The 18,639-nt window shown below is 37.4% G+C and overlaps 1 protein-coding gene across 2 annotated transcripts in view; it reads right to left on the bottom strand.

The window, feature by feature from the left end:
- The window catches only part of LOC121328163 (protein WWC3-like), a 49,414-nt gene that overhangs the window by 15,535 nt on the left and 15,240 nt on the right, over positions 1–18,639 (bottom strand). For both annotated transcript variants that reach the window (XM_041272696.1, XM_041272697.1), the window contains exons 2-6: positions 14,475–14,584; positions 12,866–13,069; positions 11,036–11,112; positions 10,192–10,271; positions 1,440–1,569 (exon numbers count right to left, since the gene is read on the bottom strand). In XM_041272696.1, coding sequence (XP_041128630.1) covers positions 1,440–1,569; positions 10,192–10,271; positions 11,036–11,112; positions 12,866–13,069; positions 14,475–14,584 — 601 coding nt within the window. The remainder of the gene's footprint in view (positions 1–1,439; positions 1,570–10,191; positions 10,272–11,035; positions 11,113–12,865; positions 13,070–14,474; positions 14,585–18,639) is intronic.

Here is an 18,639-nt window from a genome sequence, read left to right as displayed (position 1 = left end):
CAGGATGATAAATTACCTGAATAAAAGACATTGAACGGGCTGGGGACAATTTCATTCTCTGGGTGAAATGACCTAGGAAGTGTATGATTGCCTGAAAGTATGGCACGCACACAGAGCTTTCTTTAACCTAGTTTAGTACCATATATACATTTCTACATGAAAATGAATGCTATAAACATCGAGTTTCTTTCAAAACTGCATACACACGACCTATGGAAGGGAATGGAAGTGAACGACAGCAGAGATTAATGGAGTTCATTTATTAACTATAACAACCCCTTCAAGGGTGCAGCAGAATCAAATGAATATACTTTCAACAAGTTATAGTCTAAGATTAGGGAAAATGTGCTATGTGTTAAGATAGGAAGCGGTTCATTTATTTTATTTCAGCCGTGGTGGTGATGTAGTCAGCCACTCGCCAGCAAGCTAAAAAAAAAAGTTAACCCTGTCATCAACCCTAACCCCACCTATCCCCATCTACCACTATTGTCAACTTGCTTTCAGGATTCCAATCAAATCATTACCCGCTAGTCCACACACTTACCCAACAAGCTCAGCCTAGTGAAAGTAAACATCAACTAATGTACCTGGGGACCCCTTCCAATTATTAAAGTGCCACTACCAGACTACTTTTTTTTGCTGAACTCTTAGGAAATCCCTTTTTGAGGGGAGAGACTGCTTTGGCATTTGCTGTAAAGAGCTGTGTGCTGCCCAGCGCCTGTGTTTTGTGAGGGTGCACAGCACAGCTGTTCCAGACCTGAACCACCCACCCTTCTTCTGTTCCCGCCCCATTCCTGGTGACCTGCCTGGCCCTTTCCTCTCCCACAGGGTTTTGGGAAGGGAGGTAACTAATATAGTTTGCGGTCAACACAGGTTTTCCACTGATGATGGTGCAGAAATGTAAGATGCGATCTTTCCAATGCTGACTAGTTACGTTTCTAAATAAAAAAAACACCGCAATAATTCATGCCTCAGCATTTTGGTACCAAGTGTGTCACTTCTTTATAAGTCCTGAATACTTCTTGGGGCCTATATTAACTAAACAGTGGTGCACCCAAATACCATCAGTAATTAAATACTAAAATATCTACCATGGCATTTTACTTACTTTCAAAGTATCAAAATACACTAAGGAGACTCGCACACATTGCTATCGCTGTTTGTTTCCAAGAAGTCCTCCTGTTTTAATTATTTAAACCTATTTAGGTCTGCCACTGTTTACATCAACTAAACAGACCACCTAGATTTTTTTAAATGGTTCTTTCAGCAGAGCCCTGACAACAGCCTCCTTCCTTATGCAGAGGATTGACAGAGAATTAGAAACACCTGTGATATATACATTATCAAGGTGCCCCTGTGTTTGTGGTGTCACTGTAGGATATCCACAGCCGGTAGCACCTATGTGAGGCGCTACATCCCGGCTGTCCAAAAGCTCTCACCTGGATGAGGTCCTGCCTCTCCTTCTCGCCTGTGTTGATCGATTTCTTTATTGTTCGCAGTTCACTAATAATAGCCTGGGCTTCATCTAGCTTGTAGTTGGTCTGGCTGCTGGACATCTTCCTGTCAATTCTAAACCGAAAACAGAAGTTAAATAAAAAAAAAACGCTTTTGTTTATAACTTTACAAAATATTGATCAAGAAATGCTTCATAAAATGATACTATACATAATAATACCAATGACTGAATGGAAGAGCAACATAAAACCCAGCACATTATGAATGTTGAACTTCATTACAGCCTGTTTACTGAAGGTACAGACCTCTACAGACATTCTGGGTTAAGGTGGAACCTTTCCGTGTACACTTAACTGCTGTGCAGGTTATTAGTTACCAACTAAAAGCTTATTCCAAAAGGCAGTCAGGTAAATGGTCAGAGGAGTTTCTATAGATATTGGCCAAGTGATTGTATATGTAAACAGAAATATGAACCAATATTCTTGCCAGTTTGAAGTAACACATTAACTACACACTTGTACTACAACCATAACTCCTCCACTATCCCAGCAAGCACTGTGGTACATAGCATCACTTTCTTAAAGCTCAATTATAAATCACATGCTATATAACTCACTCAGTTTACAGCAAATGTTTAATATACACATATTTACTTACACATAATTTGACAGTTTGAAAATATTTGCTTTCATGTAATTGGATGTTAGCCAAATAAGTCATTTAAAATATGAATTTAGTTTTGAATTGCTGCTTGTGGTGTTTTATGGGTTGGGAGGGCTCACACCTAGCTCTCTTTAATTTGAACGTTTCCCTGGAAAGGAAGGGAGAGAACTAAAATACAGTTCTTTTTTTTCTAATCAATAGTGCCGAGGATGGGTTGAAAAGTGTACTTTGCTTTAATTGTCTGATTGTTTGGAATGTCACGGTGGATTAGTTTATTTCGTTCACTCGTTTGCAAATTTTTTAACTATTGATTAATTTGCCTTTTTGACTGAATATAATAAAGTAACAATTAAAAGTAAAAAAGGCAATTTCTTTAGATTTCTTCAGCTTATGTTCGCTCCTAACAGTGAACACTAACTATATAAAACAGTGGAGGCTCCTTAGAAGAGGCAAGGGAGACAGTGCCTCTTCAAAATAAAAATTATAAATTAATTTTAGACACACACACACCCTGGGTATACCTTCCAGTAAGTACCCGTCACCATTTATCAAGGTATTTATCAGGTAGACAAGATTCACTGATCATTAAATCGATTAAAATTCCTAATATAAATGTGTCTCCTAAGATATTTAACCCAATTTGACATGCTACTACCATTATGTCTCAATCACTGAATCACTGAAAAAAAGGCATTTCTTTTTATCAATTATAACGCAGCCTAGACTGTGGTTTGCGCATCTCCAAGCCCTATTGGGTTAAAGACAAGACCATTTAAGTTAGTTTATACATAACCTGATGCTGGCTTCCAAAATAAACACAATTTCAAGTTTAGAACCGTCAACATTCAGTAATGTATTCCTGTGGTTAAAATGTCAACACCTGCTCAATCCTTCATTCAGTTACAGTTCACCCTTGTTTCCAGCTTTTGAGTTCATAAATGGTGAATGACATCACTTCAGTCATATGACCCCAGGGCAGGTCTATATAAATTGACACTACAGATAATACAGTTCTAAATTTAGCCAGTAATAAGCATCATAACTTGGTCTGCTTTTCCATATTCTGGGAAGTTAAGCAGACACTTAAAAGAGCAGTTTGGTCTATAAGTGTAAAATATCAGTTATGTTAACGAAGGTACTCCTTATTTGCTAGATTCATTTTGTATCAGTGTATGTCTGTCAGCACATCCTGGTGACTATTTCTTTTTAAATGCACCCCTGTGGCTTTCACAAAATCTGGCACACCAGAGCTTAACAATTAGCTTGCCCTCCTGCCCCTAATGGGTTCATGAAATAAAACATGCACAGTAACAACTCAGTTCACTTAAAGCATGGGTATTTCACTGTGCCACTCAGAAATAAGCAGTTTCAAAGATAAAACTTGTTAAAAAGTAATGTATGTCCACACTTTGATAGGTTTGGTATTTCAATATGTGTATTATTTTGCGCTATAACCGCTGTAAAGCCTGTTTCGTGGCATTGAAGACACCAGGAACCACATGGCCAAGCTGAAACATTTTCCACGAATTTGACACCTTTTGGGTTTCGTCTCACATGTTAAGTTCTGGTTCGTCTTTGGACTGCGTTTATGTCACATTTTCCAATTCATCATGCAGACCTGTTACTGAGTTCTGTTTAACCTTATGTTTAGTTAAAGCAGTTTGGCTAAATAATGAACCATATCCATAAGCACATGTACCTGAGACTGGGTTCAGTGAAAACCATTCAGCAAATACAGAGAGTAATAAGCATAAGGTTGTGAATTTCAAATAAACAAAACTGCTGTTTAACATTAGTAAACAGCATATGTTAAACAAGAAAAACATATCCTTAAACATATATCATACTACAGCACTGCAATATTTATTCTCCCTGTTACCCATTGGAATTCACTTTTGCACTTGGTCACCCTACAAGTTCACACTGACTCCTGGTGGCAAAGGCTGCGACTGCAGTATCAATTCACTTAAATTCTGTATCAAAATGAACTGACCAAAGCTAAACAGCGCCCCCTCTAAATTCCACTGCACCCACAGGCCTAACTACTGCCTGTTGGTTCACTGCTTACTATATTGAGAGAAACGGTAGTTCCTCGAGCCAAGTTATCAGCAAGAACTGCCAGATACAGCAAGGATAGTTTACGTGTTTTCAGGGTATTGGCGCAACATAAGTAAATCAGCCAAAAGCACCATTTCACTTTTAATTTGTAGTTCCCAACACTTAGGTGAAATGTAGAAAAAAAAAGTCAATACCTGTCATACAGTAAGAGAAATAAGCCACCAAAGATAAAAATGTCCTTCTCTGCAATCTTGGCCCCTACTGCTTTTAAATCTGTGCCTATTTGCTTGGTGCTGGCCAAGGTTACCCCAATTGTTTCTTGAAACTTGGCTTGTGTTTTATATATTTTGATATATCCACTTTAAATGGCTGGGCACTTTTGATAACTTGCCGTTTTTTCACATTTCCAATGTTTCTGTTTTCGGATTTAGTACACAACCTAGCCTGGCCTGACCAGTAGCACTGGACAGTTATGACCTTGTGTATAACACTCAGAGTTTACCAACTAGCAGTCCATGAACAATCATAGTTTACCAACTAGCAGTCCATGAACAATCATGTCAGGTCACTTGCAGTATTAATTAATCTTAGTCTTACTTTTGAGGAATTCTTGGGCTGCATATCCTGTCTGCAAACGTACTTCTCTTTCCTAATTTTTTTAGCACAGATTAAAGCTTGTGAACATTACACTTACAATTATACTTTTTGTGTAACTTGGTTTAAGACAAATTATTAACTAAATAAGAACATATTTTGGTTTGCTCCAGATCCTCCATTTCCTTCGCTTTTTCCATATTAAGGCTATTATCTATAGACACTGATAGTAACAGGTCAGACGTCTGCTTTGGTTGCAGGGGCTGATTTATGAATTTGTAACATGCTAAAACATTTTGTTTCATAGTTAGATTAATTAGCAATCTGTTATTTCATCATTATCAAACTCACAAAAAAATAAAATCTCAATAAATCCTGTCAAAAGAAATCAGTATGCTTCATGTTTCAGTGAAACAGTTCTATTTTTATTGTTATTTTTATCTTCCACATTCTGTAGAAACCTTACTTCTGCCTCCCTGCCAACCCCCAAAAAGACCCTCCCTTCAACTCCAGGCCCTATATCCTGAAAGAATGGAAAGTTCTGTGGTGGCTGCTGCCTTTTACATCATCGCTGCTGGCCCCAGGCCCTGGCCTGACCACAGCCTATTTCCTGCAGGCCTTCCATCAACAGCAGGTACTGTTGGAGCAGCCAGCTCTTCAAGGGACACTGCCCCATCCCAGGCAACAATCCCGGCTTTGTTTCCACACCGGGTTGTGTATTTTTTCTGTTATCAAAACCTGTTCCTATCTAGTATTTTCACGTGGGTTTGTGCCTCGTGTCTTGTACAGAATCCTAGGCCTTGCTAGGGTAGTATATCAGCTAACAATAACACTCTGTTCTAGAAGCTACAGTATGTAAAGGATTCAAAAAGTATTCTGTTAAATACAAAAACCTAAAAACGTAGAAGGTAGTCGACAAAAGTGGGCATGCTGAATCACTCCAGTGTCTCAGTGTAAAAAAAAAAAAAGCAATACAGTAACATTTTCTAACTTTATCATTTAAGTGAATGTGGTTATTTTCTCTATGACGACAGGCATACAAAGTACTGTACACATGTAACTTGAAAGCAAGCTATACTTTAAACCCTGGTTTGGTTGTTTTCTAATTTTGACAAATTATACTTATTAGGAATGGGGATATACTATCAGATACTGGTCTTATTCCATCTGATAACCACATTTGTTATATCATTTTTAGACTGGCAACCAAAATCCTCCCAGGTTTTATCTACTAGTCTCTAAACTCTAAACTTTTAGAAACATGTTGTTTTTTTGTTTTCAGAAAGAAAATACTCTGTAGGAGAATGTATATATTTAAGGTCATTCATTTCCATGGCCTCCTATGTTTATTATCAAAGGCTAGGGTTCAGTTCTCAAACATATCTCTCTCCCAGCTTTAGTACTTCTAGCTCCCACAATTGCTCGCTTCAAATCAACTCTCAAGAGCAGGGTTTCTCAAACTCGGTACTGGAGACTCCCTGTGGCTGCTGGTTTTCATTCCAACCGAGCTCTCAATTACTTAACTAGACCCTTAATTGAAATGATAATATGCTTAATTATACCTTTTTACTTGTTTACAGCTCTTAAACAGTTGCAGTTCAAGTTACTTATCAAATGTTATAGCTAATTTGAAATATGCAATTGTTCATGAGCTGAAAACAAGTAAAAGGGTCTAATTAAGCAAATTATCAGTTCAATTAAGGGTATAGTTAAGTAATTGAGAGCTTGGCTGGAACAAAAACCATCAGCCACAGGAGGTCCCCAGGACCGAGTTTGATTTTGATCTCTGTTGCTTTCAATGCTCTTTAAGCCTGATATCGGTTATTAGCGGTTATCTAAATTGCTATTTCCGGATTTTCACTCCGTCTTATTCATATGATTCTGTATGACACACACATCCACAATGCTTAGAGTTCACATCCTAGCCTTGTATTTAATGTATTATGCCTGTAATTAATGTATTTGCATTGTTTTTTTACTGTTTGTATTCAATGTACTATACCCTGTATTTTACTGCATTTAATGTATTATGCATTTCCTCACTATCTTGTAAAGCGCTTTGTGACGGTGGTCCACTATGAAAGGTGCAACATAAAATAAAGACTGACTGATTGACAGATAGATACTGCGGTTGCTGCAATATTAGCTATTTTAAAAAGTATAAAAAGTATGTGTGATGTCTATTCATAGTGTGTTAAGTCATGGCAATGGGGAATATTGTACTTTATCCCCTTTATACTGATGTGTACTAGTGTAGTAAAACATAGCAAAAGTGTGGAAGCATGATAAAGCACAGGTAAGTATGATAAAGTACTGTAACACCCATGGTTAACAATGTTAATATGTATTAAATGAAGAGCACAAAGACTATAGTTATCAGTGGGACTTGGGAATTAATGTATACACACAATGAGGGATGACATGCATTTTATTTTGTGGCAAAGCAACGTGTAAAAGGGCCTGAATAAATAATTATTACTATGATTTTAACCAAATCCCATGCCTCAGCTGGCTACGATAATTCATATATAATAACATGTCAACTAAAAATGGGAGTTTTGCCTAGAATAATTTGATATTATAATATAGGTGATATATTATATATATCTGACCTTTTAAATATGTAAGAACTTAAGAATGTCTCTGATGACAACGTTTACAACGACACCAAGCGCCATTCGGCCCATCTTGCTCGTTTGGTTGTTAGTAGCTTATTGATCCCAAAATTACATCAAGCAGCTTCTTGAAGGATCCCAGGGTGTCAGCTTCAACAACATTACTGGGGAGTTGATACAGAAACACTTACTTTCTAATCACCCTGTATATTGAGTATGAAGTCAATATATCAAAAAGTCACATGACTAATATGGCAGCCATCTTAGGCGACAGGTCGAAACATACAGGATGCTTAATTACTGATGCTTTTAAAGTGTTACCCAGATCTATAACAAGCAATCACATTCGTGTCCCATTTGATTACGATGCAGTAAAAAAAACTATTTGTGGTAATCTATAACACTGTGTGTCTACTGTGTTTAAGATGGAGAAACACTATTGCTGCTGTTATTCTAATCTGATATTATCTCAGAGATAAGGCCCCTCATTGGGACTCAGGATATGCTGTGGAATTTGCAGCAAGTTAAGGCCGTGTTTTTCCAACTGTTTTGCCTTATAGCATGCTTCCTATTCAAGACTAGCCTTGGCTTCCACATATTAACGATGCATACCCTTCCTGAGGTGTAGCCCGGCTTCCAAATTAAACTCAGTAACTTCCCATCAGCATTCTGGGTAGTGCTGGCCTTTGCATCAAAACAAATCCCACTGGAAAAAAAAAACCTTTTGTAGTAATTATCAAAATGTTCTGAGCGGAAACTAAAGCTATGGCCAAGTTTTTTATCATGTAGAATTGTAGGATTGAGACAATTAAAAAAAACTAAATAAAAAAAAAATATATATATATATATATATATATATATATATATATATATATATATATGAGAGAGAGAGAGAGAGAGAGAGAGAGAGAGCGAGAGAGAGAAACATAATTTTGATCTTTCATTTAACATCATGTAATCAAATAACCTATAAAATGATATTGCAAAACTCTACAGGAAGCCAGAATAGTAGTACAGTATTTCAGGTTAGATTTTGAAATGTAAAATGTTTGAATTTTTGTCAGTTTTTCATTAGTATATGGAAAACTACAAAGCAGTATTTAACTCAATATGTTAACAAAACATTATCTAGCAGGGTTCATTCGGGTTCATACAAAGCAAAATGTGTTCATTCCATACAGTGGCCATAGCTGTACAATGTCAAGGTTTTAATGGTCCAATATTGAGTCATTTTCTCTTCATCTGTCTTTACCTGGCCTCCTAAGCACTCCCAAAAGAGGGAGGATATTTCTGTACAGGCAGCTGAAACCTCTTGTAGGAAATGTAAACTAGCAGGAATGTCAACCCGGTCTGGTTATTTTATACTACACTATATTTTGGCAAGTTCTTGGTAATGGCTGTGCAGGCTTCTAAAGAAACTTTTTTTTGTGGTTTATTTATTTATCACTGGGAAAGCCCGACTGAGTCATCTGTCTTTGATCCAAGCTCTGCGGTATACCATGAAAGATGGACTTTAACATTTCTATGACTTAATGGTGCTGGCAGGCAGAGTTTGTATGGGGTTGATCAAGGACACAATTACTCTATCGCTGTACAGTATCATTACCTTAGCACTGGATACAGCTTTTAAAGCAGAAATATAAGAGAACTGAAGCAGTACTCTACTGTAGTCTACAGTAAACCCTGTACAATCTGGTGTTACTGGGGATCAAAAAAATTGTACTGGATTACAAAATTACTGTAAAAATTGTATTCTGTACCTTCAATAAAACAACAAATCTGAACATTTTAGTACCGCACATACTGCTTAAACCATTTCCATAGAAAGATGTTCCCTTGTTTGTGCTGTACCTGCACGCAGGACTCAGGTGCTTTCTGCTGGCATTCAGGTTTTCTTCGTCTTGTTTTTAAGTAGGCATCTTTTGTTTTCAGAATGTTTGAAATGTTTGCCTTGCGGTGCACTTTTTTTTTTTTTTTTTACTTGGCTCTGTGTTGGTTTTGGTAGGCATTCTTTTTTTTGATAAGTGCATTTTTGTTCAAGCAATAGATTGTTATGTAGAAGTTTAGACATGTATCTGCTGTTTAACAGCTGCACAATTCAGAATGGCACAGACGGGACATGAGTGAGTATGGGCTACTTAGGTCTCTCTTTGTATTAGTGATTGCACTATTGAGATGTAACTGTGCTGGCCCCGTGGGCACAAAGTGAATCAACCAATCTAAACTAAACTAAACAAAAAAATCATGCCGGATTCAAGAGAGGGTATCACTCTGTTCATTTCAATAGGGATTTGGTCATGCCAAATTATACAGAATGCCAGTACGTAGAGGAGCTGGGTTAGACCGACATTACTGTACTATAAAAAGACTACTGCTTTAGAAAGGTACTGTGTTTTTTTTTGGGGGGGGGGGGGGGGGGGGGGGGCAGGGTAACTACTGTATTGTAAACAAGGATAAGGGGGCAGTACAAATTCTACTGGGGCTATTAATGGTAGGGTAATTATCTGGGGGCAATTCATACCTTTAAAATTATTTTCATAATTATAAAAGGTAAAAACTATAAGAAATTTAGTTAAGTAGACAAGTTTTTGGCTAGTGTCTTCTACTGTACATTCCACAAGGCCCTAGCTGAAACGTTTGTCTGCTTGACTTTGTTTCTTAAAAAGTATTATAAACAAGCTTCTGCTCCTCAATTAGACTGCTGACATAAACACACTATCAGGAAAATGAGAGGAAGTTGGAGAATGTAGCGAGGGGGGCGGGGGGGAATTGTCAAAGAACAACAGTTACACAGTGCAGCACTCACTCTTGCAGAGTCTCCACTCCCATTTCCTTGTACTGCAGCTCCTGCTTCATCTGGACCAGCTCTTGTTTCAGTCTGGAGAGCTGGAAACAAAAATCAGCACTCATTACCATCACAACAACTCACAAGACCTGCAGCTTTCTAAATGGATCAATTACTTCTTCAGCCACAAGACCAGAGAGATGTGCTGTAGCTGTTCTGCTCTTCAGTTCTAGTTGCCAGTTACAGACATGTGTATACCAAGCTGGATCAGCCAAAGAGTTTACAAAGTAGGTGTTCAGTAGACGGTGTGGTCACTTGCTCCTCTAAAGACACTGGGTTAAGTATAGCCTGGGTTAAGTATGTCTGTGGCTGGTAACAAGAGTTTAAGAGCAGCTTCTGAACTTAGATCAAAGCATCTTAGCACAGCCTATATCAAAAAGTAAAAAGCTCGGTATTTCAGTAAATGAGTCACTCGGTGATTTAAAAATAAATAGCATGATGTATTTCGAAGCTTAAACTTACTCTATAAATTAAACACTGAAAGATCTACTAATGTTAAGTTATTAATCTTTAAAAACTGTTCACTGTCATAAAAACATTTTAAAAAGCCCAGAGTCAATTTTGTACTGTAGCAAAGGAATTGTAAACTTTGCCCATTATGTTTTTGCCATAATATAGAGTTCAACAACTTTCAAAAAACACACAGAACAAGCCAACTTCCTGCTCTAAGAGACAAATAACTTCCTTCAATTTAAAAGCCACACCTGAACTGACACTACAAGCCCAACGGACAAGCATTGTTGCCCTGTGTACAATGTTTGGGCTCTGACGTACAGTGCATTGTTTCAAGGTGATAATGACTTACCCGTTCCCTCCTGCGAGCTATTTCCGCTTTTATTTGGTCAGGGTCATACTTTGTGCTTGAAGAAGAGACAGAGAATGCTATGAGGAAGAGGAAAAAGAGGTCAGTTGCATTGAAACCCAACACTCATTCTGTTCATATTTTATTCCCAGATACTCAGACAGGCGTAATTCCACAGATTCTCCACAAAAAGTCCTTAAGCCTCAGCTATGTATTGTATTCACATTCTTTAAATTCTTTCAGAATTAAAATAATAAATCTCCAGGAACAAGTTAATAACTGACTAGATTAACAAGAAGAATGAGAAAAGCTATTGCAACACAGCCTCTATTGTCTAACCAGTGACAAACTCGTCACCATAAAAAATAAAATGACAGTAAATACATATTTGGCTTGATCTCTTAAAAGTGACCAGGTAGGTTTTATTTTTTTTATTTTATTTTTTAAAAGCACTTTCTGATGCAGTGGTCATAACTTGCTAGATAGTTAGGAGTCAGACACTTAACCAAACACAAGGTTATATATCTGTGAGTAATACAGTAATAACCCTAACAGTGGTAGATGTAAAACGAACTCATCCTTAACTACCGATTTCTGTTGAAAGTAAAACATTCTCACCAGTAATTTCCAGCTTTTAATAACCATATTAACGCCCAAGGAGGAATATCACGGCTCACGCGAATAGAAAAAATACATAGTAGTTGCTCTGTGCGTTGAATGATTCACACAATTGCTTGCATCATCAATGATGAAGGTTCAGATGACATTTTGGATTTTTACTTTTTGTTTTTAGACATTGCAAAAGCTTGCAAGTCAGGTATTTTTTGTATTGAACATTTTAATGCTATAGTATGGAAGCATCCTAGTGCAAATTTAAAAAAAAAAAAAAAAAAAAAAAATAAGCATCTCCTATGTAGGACTTTCTAGAGACAGAAAGTCTTTTTTTTGCCACTAGGATGCCTCCGTACTATAGTGCTACTTTGGATGCTTCATTAATTTATTACTTTGTTTTTTCACACTGGACACTCCAATTTTCTTACAGAGATTATGTAAAGCCATTCATTTTAGTGGACTGAAAATTTTACATGTTTATGTATTTTTTAAATGTAGCGGCTTTTATTCTGGCGTTTTTCACCTACAAATGTGTTTTTTATTATGTGCTTTTGCACTGCACACTGTAGCTTCAAAGTTGAATGTTTGTTTTGTGAAAATATTTTAAATGACAGTGGACATACTGCAGCAACTTTTAATTGTATTTCACCAGTCAATAAATATGTTAACTGCTCTTCTTGATTCTTTAGCGTGACTGTGTGCTGTGCTCTACCTTTCAATTTTAAGCATGCCTAATTGTAAATGTAATCTACCTACCTAATGTTAATACTAGAGGCCCCCAACAGCCACAAGTACAACATTAATTATAATCATAACATTGTTAACTTGATTAAAACAGGAAAACCGTGAAAAGGTTCATCTACTAACCACCGAGTAACTCTCTGCTCATAGCTCAATATATTATTGTGTGCTATTCTATGTCCTACTACCCGCTGATATGTGTTCAGCTATGGTTGGCCTTCTAAGAGCTCATTAAGTTCTTCTGGCAGCTCAAACTGTGCAACATGATTATGTTCTATGCACAGCAAGACATCGACAAACAGAACAAGATGTACTGTGCTGGAATTTCAAAAAATCCTTTACTGGGATTGGATGATTTATCACACATGATTCAAATGGTGGTCAGAACTACTTCACTACTTATTTGTTGTTTAAAACAGTGTACAGTGCCAGTTGAGCTGAGCTGCAGTAAACACGGTGACTAAAGTGAGAAGCACTTACAGCTGATATGGGAGCGAATGTCCTCCTCTGCCAGCTCGTGGAGCTGCAGGTACTCCTGCCGGGCCAGCTCCAAGCGCTGCTGCTTGATCAGATAGATCTCTTTCTTGGTATCGAGAGCCTCCTTGGCCACCACCAGATACTCCTTCAGCATGCGCTCCTGTTCCTGGCGCCATAGTGTTCGTGGGTCTTCGATCTGGGTGATTTCTAGGGGAAAAGGCGTTGCTAGAAGTACAGAACTGTGCAAACCATTCAAACTCCCCAGTTTGAAGACAGGTTTATCTGTTTGGCCCTTTGTCGCGGCTCTTTAGCACCAGAAGAAGCCTGCTTATGGAATCAGTATAAAATAGTTATTCTTTATTAATAACCTTGTCAGAGACATTAACAGTTTCTGAAGAGAAATAAGGCGCAAGTACGCCCAGTTAATTTTCTTCCCTAACCCAATGGGAGTGCAAAAGTCATTGCAGCATTTCCTCTGGGCCCTCAGCCAACAGACAAAATACAAAAAATAAAATAACACTACTTTCTCCTGAAGTACCTTTAAAATGAATTTATCAGCTGTAAACACCTTTTTGTCACAGTGTATTTGCTCTACAACAACTCTCTCAACAACACTTCCATCTGTTCCTCAGGCCAATCAAACATGTTAGTGTGTGAACTTCTACAATCCGTCAATATTTGTACACTTAACTTAACTGCCTCTGCATGTTTGCACAGCGATTTCGCAGTGATACTGAAAAGCTGTTCCATAATGACCAACAATTTAAATGCAAAGCAAATATGCAGACAGCTTATTTAAGTGCGAAACAGATTGTTCTCCTGTTCCAGGCCACTCGGAGGTATGGTCAAATATTCATATAACATGACAGGAGCCAAAGAACCATTTATCATACACTCAAACAACAATGGGAGGTCAAACTGTATTGACAAAGCTTTTTCTGGAAGAAATCTCAGGCTCTTAATGCAGCAAAAGCAAGAAAGCATTACGTTACAATGGAGTTACAGTTTTTTTTTTTTTTTTTTTTTTTTTTTAACTAGTTTTGCAAGAGATTGTTCTGTTTATATATTTTTTAGTCCATACATTCAATTGTTTGTAAAGATTACCTATTATATGTTTACTACTGGCTACAGGTGGAGGACTGTTACCTTGACGATGGGGGGGTGGACATAGATGGGTATATCTAAGCTAATACATCAATCATTTATTTATTGCATCAGAATATAAGGAGCAAGGTATACAATCATATTTACTTTATTCCTTTGTTAGTTTTAGCAAGTGAGAAATAAACAAGCAGATGTACAGTAGTATCAGACCAGGTTTTTATTTCAACTAGTCCTATTTCTTTCCTTTTTTTAATTTGTAGAAAAAAATTCACTCCCATCATTATTTAAGTTACCAACATCACACTGTATCTTTTTCTGTGTAGAGCAGCAATCTAATTCCGTAGGTGCAATATTCTGACTGTAATTGGATGGGAGGGTGATATGTATAATTGAGATGCTTCACATATACAGTACAGTATGCTTGGGATGCAGGTAGTTAAGAATTCCTTTACAGTACCTGTGCAGTGAATTCCACATTCCAAAGAACAGACTGAAGATGATAACTTACTGTTTATGTGATCAATGTAGAAGACGCCGATTTGTTGATCATAAACAACTTCCCAGCCTAATGGTAGTTCATCGCCAACACAGTCAGCAAATGTTAAAGGTTTGGTAATTCTGAAATGAAATGAAAAGGTCAAGCTAAGTTTCTCTGTACAACAGCACTTCAAATGCAGGGTTTCACAAAGGTCAAAGACAGCTTGTTTTTTTAACCCTCCCCACACTATCATTACCTGCTATGTGTAGCACATGGCTAAAAAGAAACCATCAAATGATCTTTAGAAATACCTGGTGCACATAACTGTAAACCCGGGTGCACACCTGAGCGATCAGCTGTGCAACCAAATCGCTGTCGAAATTGCACAACTTAATCACCTGCAACTGCTTTGTCCACACCTGAGCAACTACTTGCGCAACAAGTTTCCCGCGTTTAGAAGTGGGTGTAGTTTTTTGTTGCTGTAGGTGCTTTACTTCAGTCTGTCATTATCTTTAGTAAACGATGGCTTTACTAATTACCAATGAAGAACTGGCTGTTAAAGTCGTTTCACCTGTAGTTATTTTAAATGGGATACTAAAAGCAGAAGTGAAGCCATGTAAATGCCGGACAAGACCTTGGCAGATGCATTGTCAGAAACACTGGGCATATAGTTTGAAATACTTAACATCTCTGATTGTAACAACCAATCAGATTTCAGAACTGTGCATGTGATAAACGTCACTATAAGATCGCTCAGCAGATCGCTTGAAAGTAGAGCTTGTCTTTACTGTAAGCAGCCAGTTAAGTAACTGCTTGAAACTGGTTGCAGAAATGTCCACATAGAAGCGATTCAGTTGCACGCGACCAAGTTGCCCAACTGATCGTTCAGTTGCAGACCCATCTTAAGATCAATTGTGGAGTTATTATTTGTCATTAAAAGCAACTATGGGGTGCTAGTTAATGAACAAGCACAGACAGTCATTAGCAAACTTTGAACTTTGTTTTTGTGCTTATATTTTAGACTTCAATTTTGAATATCAATTTGCAAAATCAATTCCTGTGCTGTAGTTCAGTTTTACCCCAATGGTCTAGTGACACCATACAGGAAGTGATTAGATACCAAAAAGAAGCAGATAATTGTATTTCATTTTTATCATCTAGTGTTGTGCTTAAGTCTATAACCACAAAGTAATAACTAAAAAGCTAAAAATAAATAAATATCTTCCACAGAAGAAAAGGTCGACCAGTGCTAGGTCTGTAAAATGCCATTACGTGATTATCACTCTTTTAACAATATGCTTATTAGATAGATATTAAATTAGATTAGATATTAAACTTTTATTTATTATTTTCCTGGCACCCCATCCCCATCGTCGTCGAGGTCGGTTGTAATTACATGCAAATTACATCTGAGTAAAAAACAGCTCCAGCTTTTTACCTCTTAGGATGCATTCTTTTAACAAAAGGTTTCAGTTAGGGTACGCAGACTGCACAACCCTTCAAATTGTTTGGGGGGTGTTTCGGGGGGATTGGGGGATTGTGGGGGTGTTGGGGGATTGGTGGGGAAACTGGTTGCAGAAAGTCCACATTAGAAAGCGAGTTCAGTTGAACGGACCAAGTTGCCCAACTGACGGTCAGTGTCCAGACCCATTTAAGATCAATTGTTGGGTTCGTATTGTCATTTAAATAGCAACTATGGGGTGTAGTTAATGAACACGCCAAGCAGTCATTAGCAAACTTAGAACTTGGTGTGTTCGGGCTGATATTTAGACTCTTTCAATTTTGATATCAATTGCAAAAAATCATATTCCTGTGGGTAGTTCAGTTTTACACCAATGGTTAGTGCCACCAGTACCGGAAGGATTAGATACCAAAAAGAAGCAGATCATGTATTTCATTTTTCTCATTTAGTGTTGTGCTTAAGGCTATACCACAACGTTAATAACTAAAAGCTATAAAAATAACTAAATATCTTCCACAGAAGAAAAGGTTGCGACCGGCTAGTCGGTAAAATGCCATCGTGTATCACTCTTTTAACCACTTGCTTATTAGATAGAGATTAAAGTAGTTAGTATTAAAACTTTATTTATTGTTTTCTGGCACCCCCCATCCCCATCGTCGTCGAGGCGGTTGTTGTAATTACATGGCCAATTACATCTGCCGTAAAAAACAGCTCAGCTTGTAACTCTTCGGATGATTTCTTTAACAAAAGGTTTCAGTTAGGGTACGCAGACTGGGTGTTTGCATATGAAAACAGCCCTAGACATCTAAACACAAAGACGAAGCATGAAGCCGCGGTTATCCCTACTGAGGGCTGTCAGAATCAACTATGCAAGACTTGTCATAACTTTCAATTTACGTTATCATATTACAAATTATTAGGGTAAGTTAATATGAACTGTGGACATGCAGAAAAAAGTGTGAGATGATCTGCCAAAAACCTTAGTGCTGAAATTGCCAGCTATTTTTTTTTTTTTTAATTGCACAAAAAAATTGTTTTGGTTTCAGTTCGGTTTGTTCTTCTCTCTGTGTTGTTCAGTTTGGAATTTTATGCAAATATCAGTTTCAGTTTGGGAAATACATAACAGTTGTATCCATAATCATCATTATTTCAATACACTGCTTTATAAATGACTACATTCCTAAAGTTTTTTTTTTATTTTTTTTTTGTCCCGTCCCGTCCCCCGTCCCGTCCCCTGTCCCGTCCCCCTTCCCCAGTCCCCCCCGAAGCAGGGCTACTAGGACACTGTGCTCGAATCTCACACTACTGCATTGGATAAATGGAGAACTTAAAAGGGATGCTTAATATAATTAAAATGTTCATAATTTTTTATTTCCTATGATCTGTATGATTCTCCAGTGTTGTTTCTGTTGGATCTTTTTCTTTTTTTTTTTTTTTTTTTTTTTGATGCTACTAACTATTCCAACAAACATTATTTCCAAATAGGGTCCTCAAGGCTGACAATGGGGAAGTGAGGCGGGGAAGCAGCACGATGGACTATGGGACAGCAGTGCTAATATGCTTCCCCAGTATGCTTGAACAGTCTTTTGGAATCTCACAATGCACTAATGAGTGTACAGTAAAGGCTCATTTCGATTGTACTGGTAACTCTACACATTAAATTAAGGTTGCAGTGATAGGGATTTTGGGTACATGTACTCAGTGTTGTCCACAAGTCACTGAAGACAGCAAGCTCAATATTCTATTTACTGTGGCATGCCCAGTCCTGCCAAATCAGCAGTTTTTAAAGACATTTTTTAAACTGCATTATTTTCCTCAATTTCCTCTTCTATGGCAACATGCAATCACATTTTCCAGAAAGTTTACATGCGTTTTCAATTAAGAGGAATGTTACGAAATAGTTTCGCAGGGAAGTGTCTGGGGAGTGGCCTCCAGTGCCTCGTAGCTTGATTGAATAGTGCCATAGAACAGGCACACGCATGTGCTTTTATACAAGGAATGCACTGTGGGTTACAAGATGAAGAGATGAGTTTGAAGGAACACATAAAATAGGGAGGCTTGGGATTCAAAAACAAGGAGAACTGCCTTAGAGATTTTTTTCAGGATTTCAGGGTTAATTTCAACACTCATTAAACTGTACATATAAGAAACTTGTGCCTTTGAAATAATGGTCTACAGAAATGGAAGTATCCCTCCACTGTGCTTGAATTTAAGTGAATTTAAATTCTCTATGGCAATACACACAGAGGTCTATTGATAACCACAGTGCCCAATGCACGCTGTCATTAAGTGTGGTAGAAAGACTACACTGAAAAATGTATCCTGATTTTAAATGTCTTGTAAACATAGTTTTCAGAAAACATATTCTAATACTATTATTGTCTTAAACAGTTTAACACAGAAAAGTGAAGTTTAAGGGAAACTAATATTCTGATTTGGAGTTCCGATTAAAAAACAAACACAAATAAAACACACACACACACACAACACTTTTCATAAAACTTCAACTAAAAATAGACAAGGGTTGGGGGATGACTTATTTGTCAACTTGTCCCATCTTTTTTTTTTTTTGTTAAAACAGATTCACTTTTTGAAGATCTTACATTATATTAATTAGATTAGGTCTGAAAATTACCCTTCAGAGAAAACACCAACAGGATAACTTGTTTAGATCTTTAAAACAGGCCCCAGTAAATGTATAATGATTCAGAACTATTAAAAACAACACTGCAA

Source organism: Polyodon spathula, chromosome 15 (assembly GCF_017654505.1).
Source record: "Polyodon spathula isolate WHYD16114869_AA chromosome 15, ASM1765450v1, whole genome shotgun sequence".
Lineage (NCBI taxonomy): Eukaryota > Metazoa > Chordata > Actinopteri > Acipenseriformes > Polyodontidae > Polyodon > Polyodon spathula.
Note: the sequence above shows the minus strand (reverse complement) of the source record. Positions and strands in the feature narration are given on the sequence as shown.